The sequence below is a fragment of the Mobula hypostoma genome, chromosome 8 (assembly GCF_963921235.1).
Source record: "Mobula hypostoma chromosome 8, sMobHyp1.1, whole genome shotgun sequence".
NCBI lineage: Eukaryota > Metazoa > Chordata > Chondrichthyes > Myliobatiformes > Myliobatidae > Mobula > Mobula hypostoma.
In genome coordinates this window covers 64,213,689-64,229,282 of record NC_086104.1, presented here as the reverse complement: position 1 = coordinate 64,229,282, position 15,594 = coordinate 64,213,689, and the positions used below count along the sequence as shown (strand labels likewise).

Genomic DNA, 15,594 nt, shown 5'->3' with positions numbered 1-15,594 from the left:
AAGCATTCAGACAGAACTAAAGAAAAAAATGTTAGAATTTGTTGGAAGCTGCCTCAGAACCTGTAGGCCACACTGAAAAAGTAGTGCAATGTGTAATCAAGCTGATCAGAAAAAAATTGCTGAAAAATTCGAGTATTTATAATGGTAGATTTTAGATTCACATAAACAAGGAGAAATAGAGCTTCTCAAGTTCTGAAAGCTGCTGTTTTTTTGTAACTACATGCTCTTGAACCAAAAATAAAAGGGACAATATGTTCTAGTGATGAGAAATCAACCTGAGGTAGCAAACAATAATGAAAAAGTTTACTAATAATAACCATAGCATGGACGAATTTAATATTGAATGTCAGATGGAGTTGGGTAGATAGTGAGAAGCTTAAGAGTATGATATTTATTTCTTTATTAACTGAGACATAGAATATCAGAGCAGCAAGGTCATACTGAAACAGTATGATACATTGGTTGGGCCACAGGTAGATTCCTGAATACAATGCTGGTCACCATATTAAAGGAGGGAGATTTACAAAAATATCGTCATGAATTTTAGCCATGAGGAAGGACTTGAAAGACTTGTTTTCCTTGAAACAGGGGAAGCTGAGGAATGATTTAATTGAATATCTTAAATAGTGAGAATTCCATATAGGTGGTAACAAGAAAGAATTTTTCTTAAGAGCGATGACAATATTTAGCAGGCAAAAGTTTATAGTAATCAGTAGAAGAATTCGAGTTTGCAGATAGTTATTTTTCATCTAGAGGTAGTGGAAGCCTGGAATTCACAGCTGAAGAAACAATAGAGGCAAAGAATATACATTAAATTTAAAAGTTGTTTACACATGCATCAACTGTGCCATAACCTTACTTACGAACAGTGGGACATTCAGATTAGTCTGGGTTGTCCTATTTTGTAAGCCTGTAGTAATGCAAGCTAATTTATTAAGTAGTGGTTTTCTACCCTCACCTATCAGATTCCTCCTTCTCCAGTCCTTTATCTTTTTCACCAGTCAAATTCCCAGCTCTTTACTTCACCTCTCCTCCTCTCCCAGTTTCACCTGTCACCTACCAGCATGTACTGCTTCCTCCCTCACCCCCAAATTCTTACTCTGACCATATTTTTTTCTAATCCTGATGAAGCTTCTCGGTCCAAAACGTCAACTGTTTACTCTTTTTCGTAGATCCTGCCTGGCCTGCTGAGTTCCTCCAGCATTTTGTGCGTATTCAGTGAATGTTATTTTAAATACTTCCTTCATGCCCTCTTTTCTAACTGGCTTCTTCACTAATAGCTGACGGGATTTTTCTCGTGAAAGTGACGATATTATGGAACCCTTGTTTAAGTAATTAAATATACACTCTGTGGCCATCTTATTAAGCACCCCCTGAACTTAATAAAGTGGCCACTGAGCGTATGTATGTGGGCTTTTGCTGCTGTAGCCCTTCCACTTCAAACTGTTATGTGCTGTGCATTCAAAGTTGCTCTTATTCACACCACTGTTATCATGCATGATTATTTGAGTTACTGTTGCCTTCCTGTCAGCTTAAACAAGTCTCGCCATTCTCTTCTGACCTCTCTCATTAACAAAGCATTTTCACCCAAAGAACGGCAGCTCACTGTTTTTTTTTGTTTATTGCACTATTCTCTGTAAACTCTGTTGTGCATGAAAATCCTCAGAGATCATCAGTTTCTGAGATACTCAAACTGCCCCATATGGCACCAACAATAATTCCATAATCAGAGTCACTTAGATCACATTTTTCCCCATTCAGATGTTTGATCTGAATAACAAGTAAACCTCTTGACCATGTCTGCATGCTTTCATGCATTCTGTTGCTGCCACGTGATTTGCTGATCAGATATTTGTATTAACAAGCAGGCATACAGGTGTACCCAATAAAGTGGCCACTGAGCGTATTTGCTGTGTGATGCAGATAATCACGTGGAGATTTGAGGTTTCTCTCCAAATCAAAAGAGTAATGCAGGAGTATCACAGAGCTAGGTAACCTGAATGCAGCTCTAAATTTGTGCACTTGCAGATTTCACGATACGAGTTAAGTCCCAGAGAAGTGTGGTATAAATCAGATGGGGGTTCTGACTTTTTTTTTGGAATAATGTCAGCCTTTTCTGGGATTTCTGTGTTACTTTAAGCATGATTTCAGCTTTAGTATTGCTAGAGGGACGGCTGCAACCACATATGCATGTCTAAAGAGGACAACTATAGACTCTTTAGAGTCAACTACAAAGCAACATTTAGCAACTGGTCGGTAATCATTTGACAGGGTACTTAAAAATCAGTCACTATAAAAGTATAAGCCTTGTTTTTGATTTGCACTTAAAACTGAAACAATCACTCCGCAATGAGTATAGGTTTGCTCCAGGTCTACTGTACAATACTGATCTTCATCAGCCCTACGAACATCAGAGCCTTATTTTATATTCTTGTATCTACTGCCCAATTTAACCTCATGGTTTTCTCTTTGCAGACTCTCCTGGTGTTCCTCCAAGTGCCAATGCACATCAGCTTTTTCGGGGTTTCAGTTTTGTTGCCACCAGCCTTGGTCAAGAGCAGATTCAGTCTGATTCTCGACAGCTGATTGACCATTCAATGGTGCAGGTTAGACAGTTTTCATTGAAAATCTTAAGGCCACATTCATTTTTTTGATGTGTTCATAACATTATTAAAATGTACCAGGTGAAGTAGCAAGAGAGTAGTACCTGAGGCTGGTACTTGGAGGTGCTGGACCAAGCATGCTCAGTACCATTGATTTGGTGCTCTACTTTATGAATAAATGAACCTTATAAAGTCACTTAGTCACTTACATCTTTGGAACTCTCAGCCAAATATAGACGTGCAAGGGTAGGTAGGCAAGCTTGAGAATCTCCTCTTTCCCCACATAATCATTTAAAATATATAGGTCATCCCCCACTTTGGAAGGGAAAATGGAAGACTAGATTATTATTCAAATGGTAAAAAATTGCAGGATGCTGCTGTGCAGAGGGACATAGGAGGGCTTGTGCATGAATCACAAAAGGTTAGTTTGCAGGTGCAGCAGTCTATCAAGAATGTTGGCCTTCATTGCTAGAGGGAATAAATTTAAGAGCAGGAGGTTATGCTGCAACTGTACAGAGTACTGGTGAGGCCACAGCTAGAGTACTGCGTGCAGTTCTGGTCCCCTTACTTGAGTTTGGAGGCGGTTCTGATTCCAGAGATGAGGGGGTTAGACTATGAGGAGAGATTGAGTCGCCTGGGACGATATTCACTGGAATTCAGAAACACATAAAATTATGAAAGGGATAGATAAGATAGAGGCAGGAAAGTTGTTTCCGCTGGTAGGTGAGACTACAACTAGTGGACATAGCCTCAAGATTTGTGGGAGTAGATTTAGGATGGAGATGAGGAAGAACTGCTTTTCCCAGATAGTGGTGAACCTGTAGTATTCTCTGCCCAATGAAGCTGTAGAGGCTTCCTCAGTAAAAATATATTTAAGACAAAGTTGGATAGATTTTTGCATAGTAGGGGAATTAAGGGTTATGGGGAAAAGACAGGTAGGTGGAGTTAAGTCTATGGCCAGAGAAGGCTTGATGGGCCAGATGGCCTACTTCTGCTCCTATTTCTTATGGTCTTATATATATTTAACGTAAAATTATAGGATTGCCCACAAACCTACACCTCATATCATTAATTGCAGCTTTATAACCACCTCCAAAAAGTGCCAAATTTAAATTACTGCACAGAACTCTGGTTTCAAATATATAATAAAATGTGATTACAAAATTCACATTTTCAAAACCACACTACTCATTTTTAATCCAAATATTAAACATAAAACTATTTGAAATGGAAAGGAACTGGATCTAGTATATTAAATGGTGGCATCTTCAACAACAATATTAATGTTCACAGGTAAACTGTTCAGTAGCAAAAGCATTGACAATATATCCTTGCTACGATTGGTTTCCATTGCTAATTGACAATTTAATAATGCAAAAATTGTGAATACTGAGGTAATTTTTAATTGGTAGAAATGAAAATATTAATAGTGATATCCAGTTTGATAAAATTCCCAATAACAGAACTGCATGTTTCATATTGAGGATAGAGTATCCATTGCTGACAGATTGTTATACTGGCTAAAAAAGCAAAGAGCATCTCAGTTAGATTAAGCAATGGTTTTGCCTTAAAATTGCTGCATTGATCTCTCAAAATGTGGATGTAGAAATTCTCCAATTCAAAACATTTGCCACATTTCCCATTTATTGAGAAACAGGCTTAAAATTGGCAGCATCTTTCCCAAAAACTCTTTCATTATTACTTCCTGACACTAAACTGTAAAAAGAACTTTAATTTTAAAATGTTAGCATCTATTCATAACCACAAAGAATCTTTAAAGCAGTAAAATTCAATTAATCTATGACACTCTATAAGTTACTCCCTCATAGCAAGATATTGAATCATAGAGCAAGAATAGGCCTTCCCTTTTCTCTTACCGTATCCCCATCAACTCTTCTAACAGCTCCTCACCAATTCTCCTGTCACCTTTTTACAGTAGCCAATTAATGTTACAACTAATGTTCTTATCTTTACTTTAATTGTTTACTAATCAATAAGTTCTTTTAAGGTTGAAATAGGAAATTACAAGTTTCACTTTACGTTCTGGTGCATTATTTATCTTCCAGCTGTGTGATATAGCTTCTCATTTCAATTTTCCATTAAACTTATTGACTAGTAAACATTCAGCTCTACCTGATGTGTACTTTAATTATTAGAGGATGAAAGTCTAACAAGAACTTTTCAACAATTGAATGCCCTCTTTCAATTTTGTTAGATAAATACTGTAATGCTTGTGTCTGTTACTATAGCATCAAATGTTATTAGAGTGGTGTCACAAACTATTATGCTTTTACAGTGAAGTAAAGGGAATTACAGTGGCCAAAGTTGATTGGAAGGGAACACTAGCAAGGATGATGGTAGAACAGCAATGACAGAAGTTTCTGGGAGCAATTTGGAAGGTGCATGATAGGATATCCCAAAGACGATTATACCAAAGGGAAGATGAGGTAACAATGGCTGACAAGGGAAGTTCAAAATAGCATAAAAGTAAAGAAGAGGGCATATAACGTTACAAAAATTGTTGCGAAGTTAGAAGATTGGGGAGTTCTTAAAAACCAACAGAATGCAACATAAAAGGAATTAAGGAGAACAAGACAAAATATGAAGATAAACTACTAATAGTATAAAAAAGGATACCAAATGCTTTTTCAGGTAGATAAAGAGTAAAAGAGAAGTGAGATTGGATATTGGACTGCTGGAAAATAATTCTAGTGAGGTAGTACTAGGGGACAAAGAATTGATGGATGGACTTAACAAATATTTTGCATTGGTCTTGGAAGGAAAGATGCTTGGGAAGCTGAAAGGTCTAAAGATAGATAAGTCACTTGGCAAAGATGAACAACACTCCAGGGTTCCGAAAGAGGTAGCTGAAGAGATTGTGGAGGCATTAGTAGTGATCTTTCAAGATCGACTGGATTCTGGAATGGTTCTAAAGGTCTGGAAAATCACAATTGTCACTTCACTCTTCAAGAAGAGAGGGAAGCAAAAGGCAGCAAATTATAGGCCAGATACCAGGCTTCAGTGGTCGGGAAGATATTGGAGTTCATTAGTAAGGATAAAATTTCTGGGTACTTCGAGGCACATGATAAAATAGGCTAAAGTTAGCTTGGTTTCCTTAAGGGGAAATCTTGCCTGACCAAGCTATTGTAATTCGTTGAGGAAACAACGGGCAGGATAGGCAAGAGAGAGTCAGTGGATGTTGTTTCCTTAGATTTTCAGAAGGCTTTTTACAAGGTGACGCACATGAGGCTGCTTAACAAGATAAGAGCCTATGATATTACAGGGAAGATACTAGCATGGATAGAAGACTGGCTAACTGGCAGGAGGTAAAAAGTGAGAATAAATGGAGTTTTTTTCTGGTAGGGTGCTGGTGTTCCACAGGGTTCAGTGTTGTGATATCATTTCATGTAAAATATAAATGATTTTGATGATAGAAATGATGATGGCTTTGTGGTCAAATTTGCAGATGATTCGAAGGCAGGTGGAGGGGCAAGTAGTATTAAGGAAGGATTTAGACAGATTAGGAGAATGGACAAAGAGGTGGTAGATGGGATATAGTTTAGTGAAGTTTATGGTCATGCAATGGGTAGAAGGAATAAAGGCACAGACTTTGCTAAATGGCAAGAAAATTAGGAAATTGGGGTGCATAGGGACTTTGCTGTCCTCATGCAGGATTCCCTAAAGGTTAACTTGCAATTTGAGTCTGTGATAAAGAAGAGAAGTGCAATGTTAGCATTCATTTTGAGGGGACTAGAATATAAAAACAAGAATGTAATGCTGAGGCTTTATAAGGCATTGGTCAGACCACACTTGGAATATCGTGAGCAGTTTTGGGCCCCTTATCAAAGAAAAGATGTGCTGGTGTTGAAATGGGTTCAGAAGAGGTTCAGGAGAATAATTCTGGGAACGAAAGGGTTAACATCTGAGGGGAGTGTGATGGCTCTAGGCCTGTACTCACTGGAGTTTAAAAAGAAATGAGGTGCAATCTCATTGAAACCTATAGAATATTGAAAGGTCCAGATAGAGTGGGTGTGGAGTCAATGTTTCCTATAGTGGGGAATAGTGCAGTAGGTTGTTAGAGCAGTGGTCCCCAACCTCCGGGCCGCGAAGCATGCAGGGGTGCAGTGGTAGCCAGAGCGCACCCAGCACATCTTTAAGAAAAAAGCCAAAATAAACAAGCTAATTAATTAGGTGCCGCCCAGAAGCCAGTCTTCATTAGAGGAACTGAGGTGGAGAGGGTCAATAACTTTAAATTGTTCAGCATTAAGGATTGACGTTTCTCTCTTTGAAAAGTGTCAGAGGATCTGTCTTGGGACCAGCACGTAACTGTCATTACAAAGAAAGCATGGCAGCACCTATACTTTATTAGAAGTTTGTGTAGATTCAACATATCACCTCGATCCTGACAGTCCTGTCTTTTCAGCCTGTCTGGGCTAGTGCTTAAATTGACCAAACAATGGATCAGCTAAAGGCTCCAGGAAAGAGGAGTGAACATCATGTAGAGCAAGTGAAATTGGCAATCGCCCCATCTGGGCCGAGATTTATGTGCTGGGTGGCACCTAATTAATTAGCTTTTTTCTTAATGATGTGCCCGGTGCGCTCCAGCTACCGCAGCACTCCTGCATGCTTCGCGGCCCAGTATTGGTCCACAGCCCAGAGGTTGGGAACCACTGTGTTAGAGTGTTGAATTCATTCACATGGAAGCCTGAGATATTTGTAGCCAAGGTCCTGAAATTCAAAAGAATTCTCTTGTGCTCTTTGGGATCTCTGATTAAAAAAAAATGTGTGCAATCCAGAGAGAATAACATTTAGGACTATTTTCTGCTGCCAAATTGCATGTTGGAGTTGTTGTTATCAGAAGCAACTCTGTCACCAAGCAAATTACTCATTTTTACAATGCATCCATATGGACATAACGTTATTGTATTTGCTATTAGAAATATATTAATTTACATTAAAAGCATGGATTAATTATGGTTTAAAGTATGTCATTCTGTTTTGCCTTAGCGCTGTGATTACTTCCCACTTTTCACTTACAATTCTGTTCCAGCAGCTACACGGCAATAATATTCACTTCACTGATGGTTATGAGTTGAAAGAAGATGTTGGTGTGGGGTCATTCTCAGTATGCAAGCGATGTGTTCACAAAGTCACATCAGTGGAATATGCTGTGAAGGTAAGCACCTACCTGTCACCATAGGAAACAGACTGTGCACGTTCAATACTTGTGAGCAGCTCTGTGTACCAGCAGATGGTTTCTACAGGAAATCAAAGGGGAATTGACAGACTGCTATTGAGATGAGTCAACACAATCTTTATCTTCCCACATTTACGCTTCCACCCTTCCGAGCCTTCATCCCTCTTGACTTTGCTCTCCTCTAGCCCTGAACTGGATTTACATTGGGATATGTTTACACAACACTTGTTCCCCACTGTGGCCGTGCAAAGCTCAATTTATTGGTGCATATCTGTAGTGAGTGAGTCTTGGCCAATAATTTTAATACTCACTCCGACTCCGTCTTTACTCAAAGATTTTAGAATGCATCCACTTGGACGACATTTCAGTAGGAGTCACTGAAAGCAACATTAATGGGTACTTTGGTTAACTATTTTCTTCTAATTTAAAGATGAGATTGCAGTTGTTTTAATTTGTCTGAGGTCAACTGACCCAGCACAGAGATTTTTGTTCAATATCAAGCTGTTATAATTATACTGATGAGATGAGACAGCTTTTCTACACCAAAGGACATTGTTAAGGGATGTCATGCTGGTGAACGTCGTATTTTGTAAGTCCGAAACATAAAAACTAATTGCAATAAACAGACGGGAGTCCAGGAGGTAACTCGTGTACGTTTGTTGTTTCTTCAAGCGAGGCAAGCACATTTCATACAGTTGTGTCGTGACATATGCAACTCACTTATTTTTACATATAACTCATAATTAATTATTTAAATGAACACGAATGCTTAATCAAACAATATATTTTGCACAATATTACTCAAGTATTAAATACACAACACTCCCCACTGCTCAGCTATAAACTTCAACTCAATAGAGAATGCATCTCTACTATATACATAGTATACTATAAAATACAACTGTTATATACAGACATCCACAGTATAGTAAATTTTTAAGTTGTCCCATTCAGGCCTAAGATTTAATCGCTAAGGAGGATTTCTTACTCTTTTGGGATAACGTTTTTCCTGAGAAGGGAAGTCACTCTGTTTGGCAGGTGAGCCTTGTGGCTGTGTAACAATCTCAGGTTCTGGGGCGACCTCTCTGGTGGTTGTGGGAGTTGACTCCGAGACTGCAGGAAGTGGTTCTGACAGCTCTGGACACCTTTCTTGTCGTTTTCTTCACTTGTCTCTCTAGAAATACTTCGATCCTTGATTCTCTCCCAATCCCAGCTTCTTTGTCTCACTTTATTCCATTCTTTTTCTTTCTCACACAATCCTTCTCTCTTTCACACCTTTCTCTTCCTCATTTACTTTCTTTCTTTCTATCTCTTCTTGCCTCCCTTTTACTTTCATTTTTCCTTTTTTTCTTTTTAGAATGTGCATCTTGATCTTGGGAAGATGCATTTAGTTCACTGGAGTATTCTCTTATTAATCCCTCTATTGCTCCCTTTACGATCTGATCTCTCCTCTTGGTTTCCTCATCCACAATGTCATCTGATGAATCCTCTGCTTTCGTATCTCCATTAACTCTTTTCATTTTGGCCTTCCATTCATCCAGCTGGTCTTCGGTCTTTGCATTTACAAGCAGCTTTTTGTCTCACATTTGAAGTTCTCGCAATAATATTCTGTTTCTTACACACACAAAAGCCAAATGCTTGCAACTTTCCTGAAACCCCTTGGACTCTCTTCCAGCTTAAAACCAAGACACTTTTGCACAAAACTGTCTGATTAACAGATCAGAAGCTTTTGCAGATATGTTGTCTACAAAAACTGTTGTAGTCACACCACTGCTTTTGTCATTTTCACACTTCCTCTGAGCAGCATGGTCCTTCCATGGTCCAATATGCTTTCCAACCAGAGGCACAGAGATTGACACCAACACCTGTTTGCCCTCTGTTGGGCAACACTTCACAGTGTACAGCATGGAGACAGTTGTGATATCGTCCACTACCTTTCTTAGTTCTCTTTCAGTTGATTCTCTTTTAGGGAATATCGCATGCAAATCGTGGATGGATCTCCAATCAGGTTGTAGTTGTCTCAGCCAATCACAACCCCACAATGCTGGCCGTCCTGTTTTTACCACATACAAACTTAATGAGCGGGAGGAGAAGATGGTGGCGCGACACAGCTCGCAGCGGCCACTCCGGTGGTGATGTCTGTTATCTGTCAAGTAGGGTGCCGTGCACAATCCTGATTTGATGGAGACAGACGGGAGAGCATGGAGGAACATCTGGTGAAACTTCTGAAATGCCTGTTTTGCTGCTGCTGCTACTGTGTAAACCAGAATCTCCGGAGGGGAAGGCCCCGAGTCCTCGGCTTTGCTTGTTGCTTGGTGGCTGGGGCGGGGTCGAAGCGCTCGGCAGAGGATGGTTCTCGGTGCTCGGTGTTGGAGGGCTGGTTGTAGGCTCGAAATTTTCAAATGAACTCAGAGACCGCTGTGGTCGGGTGCTTCCAATGGTGCTGCATCGGCAAGTTTGCGGCGCTTGGAGGTTCATGGCAGGGAGAGTTTCTCCCTTCTACCGTCTGCGTGAGATGATGAGTCTATCAGGACTTTGAGACTTTTTTTTACCGTGCCCATGGTCTGCTCTTTATCAAATTACGGTATTGCTTTGCACTGTTGTAATTATATGTTATGATTATGTGGTTTTGTCAGTTTTAATCTTGGTTTGTCCTGTGTTTCTTGTGATATCATTCTGGAGGAACATTGTGTCATTTTTTTAATGTATGCATTTCTAAATGACAATAAACGCGGACTACGTGTCCTCATAATCTAATCTAATATAAGTACTTAGTTGGATATCCGTAGGCTTCAGTTCTGTATCTTTGAAGTGCCATTCAAACTCATTTTGCAGAATGACTGAAACAGCTGAGCCAATGTCCAATTCCATTTTCATAAATTTGCTGTTCGCTTCTGGTGTAAGCCATATTGCTAGTCTATTATTAACTTTCACATTGTAAATCTCATATCTACCCAGTCCTGTATCACTCTCATCATTATCAGATTTTTCATCAACAGCATGCAGATTAATACTCTTTTTGAACTGCAACTTGACTTCTTATCTTTTCCTCTTCCTTGCGCGGTCCATTTATTTTTGTCTGCCTGACATTCTCCATATCTGTGTTCTACTTTGTTGCATTTTCTGCAAATTTCACCTTTAAACCTGCATTGGTCTGGTGTAAGTGAGCCCCTGCCACAATTTGTTCAGCCAGGTAGGTTTCTATTTAACTGCTGCAAATTTGTCCATTGATTCAGCTATTTCAACTGTTCTTTTAAATATAAGTTGTGCTTCAGTTAGGAGCTGTTTCTAAATACTTTCTTGCAAGATTCCACAACTAAATGATCTCTCAGTGCATCATTAAGCCTATCACTGAACTGGCAATGCTCAGACAATTTCTTCAATTCAGCCACTTTTCCTTTTGATTCTGCTATGACACCTAAAGCATTCTGCAGTCAACAATGGTTTTATTCTAATTATTTCTGCATTACTCCCACAATATCAGAAAAGCTCATTTAGGCTGGCTGGGTTGGAGCAGTCAAACTCCTAAGCAAACTATATGCCTTTAAACCCAGTGCACTCAGCAAAATTGGCATCTGTGTTTCATTGGCTATTTAATTTGCTTTAAAATATTTTTCAATCCATTCATCTGTTGTGTAATGGAACACGTTTATCTTTCCAATGTAGCCAGCTATTTCTACTTTTTTATTATTGTCACCCGGTACTCGCTGTTTATGAACCTGTAAATTTGCTTGTACAGTATTCTGCCTTTTTTTAAGTCAGCTGTGTCTGTTCCTTCTGAGGGAGCATACACTGTGCTGGTGGTTTTTTTTTACTCGACCATTTCTTACCGAGCTTTTTGTTTTAAACTTGGATGTCTCACTGTTTCTTTTAAACACAAATACTTAGCTGCACTTCAACAGGTAGGTAGTCATCTCGGGTTCATTTTAAAACAATACCTCATCTCTACTGTTATATTTTGTAATTCCAAAGCATAAAAACTAATTGCAATAATAAGATGGGAGCCCAGCAGATAACTTGTGCATGTTGGTTTTCCTTGAAGTGAGGTGTGCTCATATCATATAGTAGTGTCACATCGTATGCAATTCACTTATTTTTACCTATGACTGTGATGAATTATTTAAACAACCAAGAATGCTTTATCAAACAATATATTTGCGACATTATTCAAAAATTACTGAAATATTAAATACACAACAGTGATCAGGCCCTTAGCGGAGCAGCAGATGGAGTACTCCCTCCCCTCTTCTTCTATTCTCCATTCTGGCCTCTTACCTCTTCTCTCCTGCCTATACCCTCTCCCTGGTACCCCTCCTCTTTCCCTTTCTCCAATGGTCCACTCTCCTCTCCTATCAGATTCCTTCCTCTCCAGCCCATTACCTTTCCTAACCACCTGGCTTCACCTCTCTCCTCCTCACTATCACATAACAATATAACAATTACAGCACGGAAACAGGCCATCTCGGCCCTTCTAGTCTGTGCCGAACTCCTACTCTCACCTAGTCCCGCTGACTGCACTCGGTCCATAACCCTCCATTCCCTTCCTGTCCATATATCTATCCAATTTAACTTTAAGTGACAACATCGAACCTGCCTCAACCACTTCTGCTGAAAGCTCGTTCCACACAGCCACCACTGTCTGAGTAAAGAAGTTCCCCCTCATGTTACCCCTAAACTTTTGCCCTTTAACTCTCAACTCATGTCCTCTTGTTTGAATCTCCCCCACTCTCAATGGAAAAAGCCTATCCATGTCAACTCTATCAATCCCCCTCATAATTTTAAACACCTCTATCAGGTTCCCTCTCAACCTTCTATGCTCCAAAGAATAAAGACCTAACTTGTTCAACCTTCCTCTGTAACTTAGGAGATGAAACCCAGGCAACATTTTAGTAAACATTCTCTGAACTCTCTCAATTTTATTGACATCTTTCCTATAATTCGGTGATCAGAACTGTACACAATACTCCAAATTTGGCCTTACCAATGCCTTATACAATTTCAACATTACATCCCGACTCCTATACTCAATGCTCTGATTAATAAAGGCCAGCATACCAAAAGCTTTCTTCACAACCCTATCCACATGAGATTCCACCTTCAGGGAACTAGGCACCATTATTCCTAGATCCCTCTGTTCTACTGCATTCTTCAAAGCCCTACCATTTACCGTGTATGTCCTATTTTGACTAGTCCTACCAAAATGTAGCACCTCACATTTTTCAGCATTAAACTTCATCTGCCATCTTTCAGCCCACTCTCCTAACTGGCCTAAATCTCTCTGCAAGCTTTGAAAACCTACTTCATTATCCACAACGCCACCTGTCCTAGTATCATCTGCATACTTACTGATCCAATTTACCACCCATCATCCAGATCATTAATATATATGACAAACAACATTGGACCCAGTACAGATCCCTGAGGCACACCGCTACACACCATCCTCCAATCTGACACACAGTTATCCACCACTATTCTCTGGCGTCTCCTATCCAGCCACTGCTGAATCCATTTTACTACTTCAATATTAATGCCTAACGATTGAACCTTCCTAACTAATCTTCCGTGTGGAACCTTGTCAAAGGCCTTACTGAAGTGCATATAGACAACTTCCACTGCTTTACCCTCGTCAACTTTCCTAGTAACCTCTTCAAAAAATTCAATAAGATAATTCAATATATCCTCTTTCCCCTTCCCCCTGTCCTTTTATTTTGGCATCTCCCCCACTTCATTTCCAGTCCTGAAGAAGTATTTCAGTCTGAAATGTCAACTGGTTGTTCGTTTCCTCTTGCTGAGTTTCTCCAGCATTTTGTGCATGTTGCAGATGGAGTACCTGTTTATTTTGAGATGTGACTTTCACAGATCCTTGCAATCTTAGTACAGGTGTTTTTGTTTTTGCTATCTAGTTAGAGCAAATGCATTGAAAGAAGCAATGAGATATACTGTCATACCTACAGTTTTCAGTCCTTCTGGTGAATCTAATTTGTCAGCTGATATAATGCGGCGTAGCATGACAGATAAGCAGCTCTTTCATTTTAAGGATTCCCTGAAGGTGGATTCTCCATCAGAAAGTGATGATGTAGAGCATAACTTGCATAAGATATGAATACTGTTGAAAATCAATTAATCTAATTGCAAATGGAACTGATGTAGTACACATTGAAAAGCTCTCAAGTTTTGTTACCATCACAATGCTGTATACCACTTCCAATTCACTCCTGTTTTTCAAAAGCTGAGATGTGAACCGAAGTCTCTGTGTGTCACCTGCAGAGCGTATTTTTACTGTGCTGAGCTGAGCAAATTTGAACATTATAGAGAATGAGCAATGGGGAGCACTAAAATCAAAGACTTTGCTGCATTGTATTAGTAAAATGTCATCTTTTGGCATTAATAAGCTACCATGTCTTCAACTTTTCTCCAGAAGAAGTAAGGATAGGAGGCTTAAACAGATTTTCTTTGTTCCGATTCTAAGAACTGCAGGAATTGTATTGCCAAGGATACCAAGCAGATTTGCTACGAAGTTCACACTGAAGCCATTCCCCTACGCAACTGGTCTCTAGGGTACAACAGTATAAAGAGAGAAAAATTAGAAAACCCGAGTGCACATTACTCACACAGAAGATTTTCTGAAAATTTTAATGGATGCAATTAAATATACTGTTTTCACTGTTACTTCTAGATTATTGATAAAAGCAAGCGAGACCCATCAGAGGAAATTGAAATTTTACTACGATATGGACAGCATCCAAATATTATCACCTTGAAAGATGTGAGTAGATTAGATGCTTTAAAACCTCGTAGCAATAAGCATGACTCTCCTGGAGATGACAAAGGCAGATGTCCACATTTATTAACATGTATGCAAAGTCATTACCAAGTTTTATTTTTTCTTATATCCCTTTTCATAAGCAATTTTTAAAGTTCATAGAAATAGATTTGACATTGGTTTATGACCTTGGTCCCCTTTTCAGTCATGTCGATTTGTGAACTCACATAGTTCCTATGTGCACTCTGAAACCTCAAGATTGACCCCTTGAAGTCCTGGAACCCCTATCAATAGCACTGCAAAAGCCTGAAATGACAGCTCATCACCACCAGCTCAAGGGGATATAGGTGTGGTGATTTAAAAGCAAAAACAGCAGTCGTGGAAAAGGAATCTCACCAAAGTTTGCTGTTCAAATCAAGGTCCTTGACTTGAAAGATTTTTTCCTCCCCCACCCCCCACAGATGCTGCCTGATTGCTGAGTATTTCCAATATTTTATCTTTTTATTTCAATGACCTAACCCTGCCTGCAGTTGCACTATTCCAGCTAAATTCTCACTGGGGATTCATGTAACTGCCTGACTCAAATCATAATAAAGAAATGCATCATTCTCATTCCATCTTTTTTTTTAACCATATTTCCTTATAACATAGAAGGAGATTGTTTCCATCGAATGTGTACTGGCTCACTGAGCTATCCCATTTCCCCAATAGTTTTCTCTCTCAGTTTTCTTGTTTTGGCTGCTCTTCTCAGCACTATCTTGATCAGGAATGTAAGATCCATTTATGTTTCCATTCCCAGGCATATTTATGTGTCCATTCAAAAATAGAGAAAGATGATTAATGTCCTTATCTTCTACCTGCTTTTGCCTTTCCCGCTGCTGGTGGCTGGTGGCTATTTACTGTATGTTTGACAACAGGTCCTCTTGAAACCCTGAAGAAACAAGACATGTTTCCCACTTTCCATCTTTATTCTCAAGACCTGCAATGCAATGATTAAAAATCAATGTCTCCCCCACTCCCTCCCCACT

The 15,594-nt window shown here is 39.4% G+C and overlaps 1 protein-coding gene across 1 annotated transcript in view; it reads left to right on the top strand.

Annotated features, from left to right (window-relative positions):
- Positions 1-15,594, top strand: part of rps6ka2 (ribosomal protein S6 kinase, polypeptide 2) — a 136,907-nt gene that overhangs the window by 104,155 nt on the left and 17,158 nt on the right. Inside the window, exons 13-15 of the mRNA XM_063055994.1 lie at positions 2,476-2,606; positions 7,654-7,779; positions 14,480-14,569. Coding sequence (XP_062912064.1) covers positions 2,476-2,606; positions 7,654-7,779; positions 14,480-14,569 — 347 coding nt within the window. The remainder of the gene's footprint in view (positions 1-2,475; positions 2,607-7,653; positions 7,780-14,479; positions 14,570-15,594) is intronic.